The 10,201-nt window shown below is 44.6% G+C and overlaps 2 protein-coding genes across 2 annotated transcripts; one reads left to right on the forward strand and one right to left on the reverse strand.

Moving 5' to 3' along the window:
- The first annotated feature begins 322 nt into the window (after positions 1-322).
- On the forward strand, positions 323-3,150 carry LOC124699048 (agamous-like MADS-box protein AGL65). The gene is made up of 11 exons (XM_047231420.1): positions 323-507; positions 977-1,036; positions 1,125-1,143; positions 1,243-1,307; positions 1,417-1,432; positions 1,534-1,595; positions 1,895-1,991; positions 2,162-2,212; positions 2,306-2,439; positions 2,532-2,931; positions 3,091-3,150. Exons 1-11 carry the CDS (start codon positions 323-325, stop codon positions 3,148-3,150), a joined length of 1,149 nt encoding a protein of 382 aa, XP_047087376.1.
- Positions 3,151-4,796: 1,646 nt separating this feature from the next.
- LOC124703092 (probable polygalacturonase) lies at positions 4,797-8,697 on the reverse strand. Its single transcript, XM_047235298.1, has 6 exons — positions 8,473-8,697; positions 7,760-8,071; positions 6,891-7,011; positions 6,625-6,799; positions 6,455-6,525; positions 4,797-5,902 (listed from the first exon to the last, which is right to left on the reverse strand). The coding sequence occupies exons 1-6, from the start codon at positions 8,482-8,484 to the stop codon at positions 5,232-5,234; spliced, it is 1,362 nt and encodes a 453-aa protein (XP_047091254.1). The 5' UTR covers positions 8,485-8,697; the 3' UTR covers positions 4,797-5,231.
- Between the last annotated feature and the right edge of the window lie 1,504 nt (positions 8,698-10,201).

Raw genomic sequence — 10,201 nt, forward strand, 5'->3', positions numbered from 1 at the left:
TCTCTCCCGCCCGATCGACCCAAGAACTGCCGATTTCGCCGGTTCTTGGCTCGATCTCTCCCCTCTGGCCATCCCCACCTGTTTCCCGGCTCGATCTCCCAAACCGATTTGATTGCATCACACCAAACAAGGAAGAATTTTTCTTTCTTGTTTACATCTGGCCTGTTGTTCCTGATCGAGCGATTGGATCGTCACATGCTCCCATGCTCTACTGCGACGTCGATAACACACGCATTCCCCATCTGGATTCCATCGGATTCTGTCATAATTGGCGAAAGTTGTGACGTTTAAAGAGGGGGATTCTGTTCGGAAATTCTCCAACATGGGGAGGGTGAAGCTCAAGATTAAGAAATTGGAGAACAGCAGCGGCCGGCAAGTGACGTATTCGAAGCGGCGGTCAGGGATCCTCAAGAAGGCCAAGGAGTTATCCATACTCTGCGACATTGATCTCATCCTCCTCATGTTCTCTCCCGCCGGAAAGCCGACCATATGCGTCGGCGACAAAAGGTAATGGTTTTGGCTCATGTAAATTGATTCTTTATAGATTTCAGGCCAAAAAGAGATGCAAGTTAAAATTTCTCTCAAACCCAATATCCTTGGCTGTTTTATGAGTATCGTTGCACTTCTTTAGTGAAATTCTTTGATTGAATTGGTCGATTTTGTGGTTGATCATGTAACTGTTACAACACAATCGAGCGTATTTCTTCTTTTTATATTTTGTTTTGAGGGAAAATACCTATTCTGAATTTAACCAGTCCCATACGGGCACTAAATTTCTGACTGAAGCACCCATTCAGTTTTATAGGTTTAATATCAAGCAACTCCACTTTTTCTCTTTTAGATGAAATTATAGAAAAAAACGACGTTTTATCTGTATATCTAGCATGTTTTCAGATATATATGGGGTGCTAACGATTTAGGACAGCAGAGGTTAATCAGAATTGCATGTATACCTGATACACTATTCCACTTGCAGCCCCATAGACGAAGTCATTGGAAAGTATGCACAACAAACTCCTCAGGAAAGGGCTAAAAGGTACTTTAGTTGCATACTTGTTCTGTTTACTTTCTGAATCGATAAAAAAAATTAGATTCCAACTGAAATTCTTCCTTTCTGTTAACAGGAAGCTGGAGAGCTTAGAAGTATGTTATGTCAAAAAATATAGTTGTTTATCAAGGTACTTTTTCCTAAGCATATTAAGTTTGAGAATTCACTGACTAGTCTGCTTTTGTTCCCAAAAGGCCCTAAAAAAGACATTCAAGAAGCTAGACCATGATGTCAACATTCAGGACTTCTTAGGCTCCGGGTAATTTTGCTAGTAATTTACATCAGATATCAAGAGAGATACATGATTGCAGAAATTTGTTATTCTTACGAAAGATTCTCACTTTATAGTGCTTTTGAATCTATTGTAGGGGTCAGACGGTCGAGGTACATTTCAACATAGGCGCAGCTAGGATCATGAACAGCTCGTGGATTTCCTTCTTTCTGGTTTTCGGTACCTAATTCTTATTGGTTGAATTGTTTCACAGGAACTATCGAGTCATCTTGGTGCTTTGCAATGTCAAATGGCAGATGTTCAAAAGCGTCTCAGGTAGTTAATCAGCATCAACTCACTTAAGCAGCTCATAAAATTGGATGGTCTATTGCTTGATTCAATGTAATAAGTAGAGACATATATGTTCTTTACCTAAAAAAAGAGGAATATCTGTTGAAATCTTCACATTCAGTGCTATCTAAATTATTTGTTTTCATAGCACATGATCTTCATAAGGGGCCTTTTTAATACATATTTTTGCTTTTATGGTAGAGTTAATTGTAACCATGCACAAAGAATTGGGGGAAAACCAGAAAGTGTGAGGAGTGTAACAGTGTGGCATATTGTTTCTTCAGTTATTGGAGCGATCCTGAGAAGGTTGACAATATCGACCATATAAGAGCAATGGAGCAATCTCTCAAAGAATCTCTTAATCGCATCGGAATTCATAAGGTAGAGATATCCCTAAAGAATTCTCATTAACTCCGACCGGTCTTAATGCACGATACACACAATGTTCAGGATAACAGTTAACTGCTCGATATCCCAAGTATTAAATTCTGTAAATTATTTGGTCTCCCTAAGAATTCAATCTCATTTTGCACTGTGTTGGGTATGCTTAGGAAAACTTCACGAAGCAGCATCTGATGGGCCTACAGTGTGCTGCAGCTCAGGTAACAAGATTCAGTTTCAAAAAGTTCAGAACATCTTGGTTTCGCTTCCAGATATCTGATCAAACTCATTCCCCATATATCATTTGATTTCAGTTCCAGAACGACATGCAGCTCCCTCTGGGCCTGACCGGTGACCCGAACGCTTCGTCATGGTTCCACAATGGCGGCGGTGGCGATGGGCAGCAACCTATGATGCTAACTGAAGACCCCAGCTTGATCCATCATAGGTGAGATCGAGACTGAGCTCTTGGTGGTTGGCACAAGATTGTTCATAGCATTTTATCTGAAGAACATTTGCAATCGTCTATGGCGCATGCAGGGACATCGGATGCTCGACGAGCACGTCGCTGCAGAGTTACCCGGGCTACTTCAGCATGAGCAAGCAGTCGACTGACACGAACGGCGGGGAGCAGCATCACCAGCAGGCGTCGGCGGCGGTGCAGCAGCAGCCAGAGTTCAGCCAGGGCGAGTGCCCGACGTCTCTGCACCTGGGCGCGCAGTTCCCGTACCAGTCCGCCTTCGATCACACCAGCCTGCTCAACGAGAGGCTCTTCCGGCCGGACATGGAGCTGCACGTCGACAATGCGGCGGCCATGGACTTCGTCGGCGGCCACTACGACATGCCGAGGCCCGGCGACGAGGCCAGCTTCCAGAACTGGGCGTCGGCGGCATGCGGCGCCACCATGTACGACCACCAGCAGCAGCCGCCGTCCGCCCAAGTGAGTGCCATGCTCTACCAGCTCATGCATAAATAAGATCTTGCTTCTTTCCTCCACTAAAATTCCTTGGCATTCTTCTATGGAAGACAGCAATTAATCATGAACAAACATCCTTGATCATCATTATCGTTCTGAAACTTGATCGTGTATCCGTTTCAGCTTATTGTTCAGAACATGACTGAATCCCTGACCGTCGGCTCCCTGCAGCAGCAACTCTGACAGCAGCCTCGTTCGACCACGCCACTTTTCAACATCATCGGCTCATGATCAGATATGATTCTTTAGCTTAGAACCCCGAAGCCAAAAGGCGCTACCATCGCTGCTAAGGAGAATCCCTCTCAATCGGCTTATTATTATGTAGGAGAGAACTATGATGTATAGGAGAATATTGAATTTTGTCAGTGTAAAACATATACTGACCGTAGCAAATTCAACCTGTAAAATATGATGAATCCATTATTAACTCTTATGTAAACTATGCTACAGTTTTGCCATGAAAAAGTTGGGACGAAGCTGACAGCTTCCAAGCACGCAACACTTTGTAAGATTAGCTAATACTCCCTCCAGTTGGCAAAATCACAAATTTGAGCATTAGTTTGTACTAGCGTATTTATGTACTATTATCCAATAAAACGGTTTGCCCGATCTTTTTTCTTGAACTGGTACCACAAGCTTGTCAAAACTAATTGTTCAAGTATATGTGTTATGGAAAATAGCTTGCATTTCCTGATGATATAGGTATATGAAAATACATTACCACAGGTTGAATCGATAAACTCACCCAAAAGTATAGGAATTTTTGTTAAGATTGGAATCCCTTGAATTTCCTTGTTTGCTTTTAAAAGAAACCTTAGCGTAGTGGGCTAAGGGAAAAAAGATTGGCCATGGAAAGCAGCTATTGGTTGTTGTCACTGCTTGGTCGCTGCTCATGCCAATCCTGTCAAACCAAGGTAGTTGAGTTGGGAACTGGATTTGATTGAGACGGAAAGATTCCAGGCATGTCTGATGGAAATATCAGGGACATTTCGCATATAGACCTGTCAAGCCACGATAACAACCTGGTACAAGATGCTTATAACTCAAAACTGCACTTTCAAGTATATCTAGGGTAAACTCAGCTAAAAAAATCCAAGTCAATCACCGACCCAAGTATATAGGACGAGCCTTGACGGTTGGATTACGTGCAGTCGGTAACTAAACTGCAACAGTTGGAATGTGACATACTACTGAATCTATATTAGTTTGACTGATCCTAGAGCCATCATAAGCCTAGAATACATTTAGGGCATGTTAGTTGGCTGGAATAGGACCCTTGAACAAAGTAAGGGTCTGGCTAAACCAAGTACCCACTTCAATAAGGCTATAGCATAGAGACCAAAAAGAACAAGGTTTCTTTTAATAATCAAGAGTAACTACTACTTCGGTAGAGACTAGTCTATAGACCAAGTGGAATCTAATGCTTCTTTTTGTAGAATATCTTGTAGGAACCTAAACTTTTTGGTGACGGCAATATAGAACACCTGTGGCAGCCATGCAGAGAATAATGAAGCCCCAACATTTTTTTTTTCTCCTTGACATCAAGAGATTCCTCGAAAAAGTGTACAAGAAAAGGCCAGCATGACCAGCTCAACACCAACACCACAACATGTATTTATCAGCTGTTCGGTAGCAGCTGGCAGTTGAAGATTGCACAATTGGCAGCCTAACATGACCCCATTGGAGTACAGCATGGCGGCAGCAAGGACAAGCTAATAATAACGTGCCCAGCAGAGGACAAATGGAGCCATCAGCATCAGATTAACAATCCATTTGACAGCAAATTTTAATTATACCAGGGAGACCTCTAGCTCAGCATACATAGCCAGGATGCCAAATTCCAAGATGACATGTGATGTTGTTTATTCGATTGATTGAAGCTCACATGGAGACAGTATATACACAGATCAATTTAACCATGATTTGATAACTTATAACCAAATGACAATAGTATTGCAGCAACTGTTGTGCACTCAGCCCCTACCAAAAAGAAAATTTTCTTACAGATTGAATGAAGAAATGTAGCTGTACAAGCAAGCACCTAGCTGTCCACAAACCCACTTGATTCTTCCTCACAATCATTATGCATCTTCTGATCCCAGCATTGGCCCCATAAGAGGGTGGCCTGGTATGATTCTTTTTTGACACATTTATTGTGAAAGAATTGCGAAAAAGATGGTGATAGAGGCTTAATGTTTCTGAATTGTACAAGGACTGGGGCAAGAAAAGCGAAGGATGAACACAAGAATACTCTATATATGTGACTATGCCACAGCAAGGGCACTGTAATTGGCAAGGGAGAAGCAAATTGAAGAATTTGAGGACACTGTATCAAGTTCCAAGCAAGGCTCTGGAAAAACTGATTCAGAGTATCCAGAAACATTGGAACAAGACCAGGGACTGGAATGAGCCAAATCAGCTATCGAGAAACTGAGATTGGAAAGGCAGATGGCAGTAAATGGATCACCTTCGATTCCTGATAGAACTCCAGCAACCGAGATGTTTGTCCCCACCATGTTCTCTAGGGTGATTTGATCAATCACTGGGAGCTCAGATGGATCAAAATCATCATCTGGATGGCTTGACGAATTACCTGTGAATTCAATGGCCAGAAGGACACCATCCATTTCTACATCCGAGATGACTACCTCCTTTATGTAACCTCCACGGCCAGGGGTTGTCTTGAAGGAAAACCCTTTACTAGAACCATGTATCTTTAGGTGATCAGCATGAACATCTGAGATCCCTCCGGACATCTCGCTCCCAAATGCAAGTGCCGCACCAGATGACGCTTGCAGATCCACTCTGCGGATATGAATGTCCGAGGCTGGCCTTCCAATGGAAATACCATACTTGTCCCACCCGCTTTTGACTGAGATAGAGTCATGACTGACACTAATGGTGCTGTCTTCGATGAGCACATTCAAACACGAATCTGGATTAAGGAATGAGCCATTAGTAAAGAAGTAAAACTTGCTACTCATAGCTATGGAATGGAGACAGAAGGATGCAGTTCAAAAAGTAAGTAAATGCTCCTCATACGTATGGAGATCTATTTGGACAACAAAAAACTTGGAAGGCAACAGTTCTACACCACTTAAAAATAGTTAACACCATGGTTTGAAATCTAGAGTATGGTACATACAAGCCTTAGAATACTCATGTTTCTTGATAAAACTACTATCATTAACAAGCCTTAGAATACTTATGTTTCTTGATAAAACTACTTGCGTTAACTAGCTTTTGGAATAAACATATACATATCCAACTTTCAAATGGCAACCACAAATAGCATAGAAAAAAAGGCGTGTCAGTTTCCTTGAAATTCTTCTAGTACTTCATTTATCAGAATAAGTACATTAAATACTAGTGCACGATACCAACTCAAAATAAATTCAGATATGCTATTTTAAAAGTAGGGTTCAAAAATTAGCATGTGATCAAACAATGTGTTAACATGAAACAGTGCCCAACACTAGACTCATACCTGGAACTATGCCATCAGTGAATGGAGCATCCAACGAGGTCTTAATTGTGACATTATGAACCTTTACATTGCTGGTCAACAAACATAAAACACAAGTAAAACTTAGTATATGCCTGACTAACAGTCACCAAATCACATCCCGTGTATGAAGTTAATTAATGCTAATGCACCTGCAGTACACTGGATGTATGCTCCAGGCTGGTGAGTTTAAAAATGTCAAGTTTGAGATCACAATTTCTTCGGAATACAGAAACTCCACGAGATGAGGGCGACTATGGTTCAGTTCATGAGAGCGAAGCCAATCCCACCATACTGATCCCTGGCCATCAATGACTCCATTATTCCCTGGGACAAGTGGATCCAAGCAGGCAATGGTCATCAAAACTGGAAAAACGCATATGTGACATAGTCCAGCACGATGCAAAAGGAGAATTACCGGTAATAACAACATCGGTTAGATTGTATCCATTTATTAAGCTGCGATGTCTAGGACCTGGAAGGTCTAGTCCCTGTCCATAAGATGGCAAAGGTTCCACAACTGGCCATTGCGATGACTCCTGTAGTGAGGGAAAAAAACATATGAATGTCGTTAGCACTCAGAAATGGAGAAATTTCACGTATGAAGAATATTGTTTTCCACAACTCAAAATATGTATAACTAAAATATTTGTCGTTTATCAAATTACGTACAAGAAACAAAACATAACCACACGACACGCAAGGAATTTATATATGAATAACAAACAATTGCAGTCTGCGCGGGAACAGCAGAGTAGCAAGCACGTGCTTTTGTTCACGCATAATGAAACATCACAGCTATACTTCAATAAAACTGTGAAAGGAAATTATCTCTTCTTAGCCACATCCCTCACAACAAACAGGTAAGTTTCACCTTCAAACACTCAGTTGTCAATGGCAAAGCAGAAGGAAACAACTAAAATAACCAGCCAACTAGAATCGTACTGATGGGGGTATCTGCATAGGATTTCCCCTTGCCATCCAACATGCCAACAAAGAGCATAATCGAACCACATTTCACCTCCCAGACGAATCCATGGTTTGTGACCTCATATTGCACATGTCAAAGTCACTACTTCCTCAGGTATATCCACCAATCATGTCTGACTAAGATATCCATGATGTCTATCCTAATCACTAACAATTCAATGCAAATGCAGCTGAAAAGGATAGGTATCCTGAGATTCATGCAACCAAAGAACAGACTCCTCTCCTAAAATCAATGTGAAAGCAGAATCTGTAACTACCACCATAACAATTCCATGAAAATAGACAAGAACTCGTTACCTTGGAGCCGATGATGGTGGCTTCTTCCTCGAGGAAGAGGGTGAGGTGGCTGGTGAGGTTGAAGCTGCCGGTGAGCCACCGGCCCTTGGGGACGTAGAGCTGCGCTCCGCCCTTGTCGGCGAAGGACCGGGCATAGAAGACCGCGTTTTGGAAGGGTAGAGTGTTCAGGGTCCTGCCGTCCCCGACGGCGCCGAACTCAGTGATGGTGACGCTGTGCGGCCGCGATCCCGGCGGCCCCTGCTCCCTCCATTGCCGCCGCGCATCGCCGTTGACTGAGGTGAGAACGAAGGCCAGCGCCCATGCCAGAACCACCTGAAGGACGCCAATGCCATGGATACGGCAAGAAATTAGCATGGCTGTTCCAGATCAATGCTCCAAACTCTGTTCCAAAAAAAAAACAGGCATACTCGGGAGGCACACATCAAGAAGGACAGGAAATCGCATCTTCGCTCACAAGATCTCAAGAGGAACGATCATGAAGCAAGAAAAGGATATGCCATTCCCCACGCAGAGATCCCAGACTGGGCACGGATCACACGGGAGACGCACAAATCAAGAACCCACGCGCATAAAGCACCAAAAACGAGAATCCAAGAGCCGACACATCACGGAGCAGCAAAGCCGCGGAGAGCAGCGAAAGAGTGACCAGGATACAGGAAGAAATCCATCACCCGAAGCGGGCGATCGAAAATCACGGGAGAAAACGTACTTACTAGCCTCTTCATGAGTGCCACCTCCGCCCCTCTTCCGCGGCGAGAGATGGGAAGACGAAGCAGCGGCACTGGAACCCCAGAGTAGGACCGAGGAAGAGCGGCGGCGGCTGCAGGGAACGATACGGCGCGAAGAATGATGTGTTTTTCGGGTAGAATTCGTCGGGAATTTGAAGAGAGCGGCGGCGGCGGCGGGGGGAGGAGTCCGGCTGCTGCTGCTGCGGCTGCGGCTGCAGCGAGGACAGGGGAAGCAGAGAAGTAGGGGAGGAGGTTTTGCTACTACTAGTAGACAGCACCAGTTCTCAAAAAAAAAAAAAAAAGTAGACAGCACCTTGGGTTTTTTTTGCCAAGTCTTTGTGTCTCCTCTTATTTTCGGTGCAAGTTTATTGGTACCATTATAAATGGCGACACGTATTAAGGAAAATGGTTGTACGTGTGGAAAAAAGGAAGGATGTCAAGGAAAAATACTGCGGTGCATAGTATATGATGTGTGTACAAAATACGGGCTCGGTATTGGAATGAGTTGGCGATCCTATATTTCTTCTTATTTTGTTTTCTACATATTTCTTAAAAGTTAGTTGGCAATCATGTTTCTAGACAATAGGCTCAAGAAGAGACCGGCTTTAAATTAGCGAAGTCATCAACATGCCAGGGATTAAACAAGGTCACTCATGCAAACACAACACAACACAACACAACACAACACAACATAACAGACGAATGAACGATAAAAGGAAGCACCATCAACACTACAAACAAGCACATAAGAAACTTGCAAAGCGTAGACTACAACTCTTCGACGCCAAGACAACGAACATAAAAGGCATGACGAGGCCCTAGCATGGAGTATAATGGAGAATGTAGTCGTGGAAGAAACCCTCGAATGCAAGCAGCAAACACCTTCTTGTTCTCCCCTACCCGCTCGCCTTGGCTCAAAGTTGTAGAACCATTGGACATGAGAGAAGCTCACCCGAGAGCTGGATAAGTGTTCAAATTGAGCCATGGGACAACCCTAGAGCATGGTCACCTAAGCAAGGGGGAGAAGACCACATCGGCCAAACCCCCGCCACCCTTGGATAGCCTGCGAGTAGCAAGAGAGCCACCGGGAGCAACTTCGCATGACCAAAGCTCCCGCCTTCAGCTACCCTCACCGAGCACCACACTCCCCAGGCGACACCTCCAAGTAGGACACGGCGTGCGGCATTTCGACATCGCCCAACTTGCGGGATTTTGGTCTTTCGCCTCGGAGGTGGTTCGGGGTATAAACAAGGGACCTCAGCCACACCTCCAAGGAGGAAGAATGGCACCCGAAGGCGTCACTGCCGCTGGGCTGGGCAAGCCGACCTAGGGTTTCGCCCGGTCTCGAGCAAACCACAAACACCCACCGCCTTCCAGATCAGGCAGCAACCCTCGCTTTTAGCCAAAACCGGTGGATGAGAGAGAAAGAGAGAAGAAGGGGAAGACCGAACCAGATCTGACAGGGAGGAACATCTCCACGCTGCCGCCCGCCGTGGTCACACCTCCCAAGGGGTCGAATCCGATGGACAGAGTCACCCGCGATGATGCCTTCTGCAAGCACGTCGTCGCCATGCCTGAAGGGCCGCCACCCAGATCCTGGAGTCCTCCACCGCGAAGCGTAGCGACGAGATCCTCGCCGCCACCTTCCTCAGCATCCGCACGGCTTCCCGGTGGTCACTCATACGGCAATGAGGGAGGACGGAAGGCTAGAGGG

The sequence above is a fragment of the Lolium rigidum genome, chromosome 3 (genome assembly GCF_022539505.1).
Source record: "Lolium rigidum isolate FL_2022 chromosome 3, APGP_CSIRO_Lrig_0.1, whole genome shotgun sequence".
Taxonomy (NCBI): Eukaryota; Viridiplantae; Streptophyta; class Magnoliopsida; order Poales; family Poaceae; genus Lolium; species Lolium rigidum.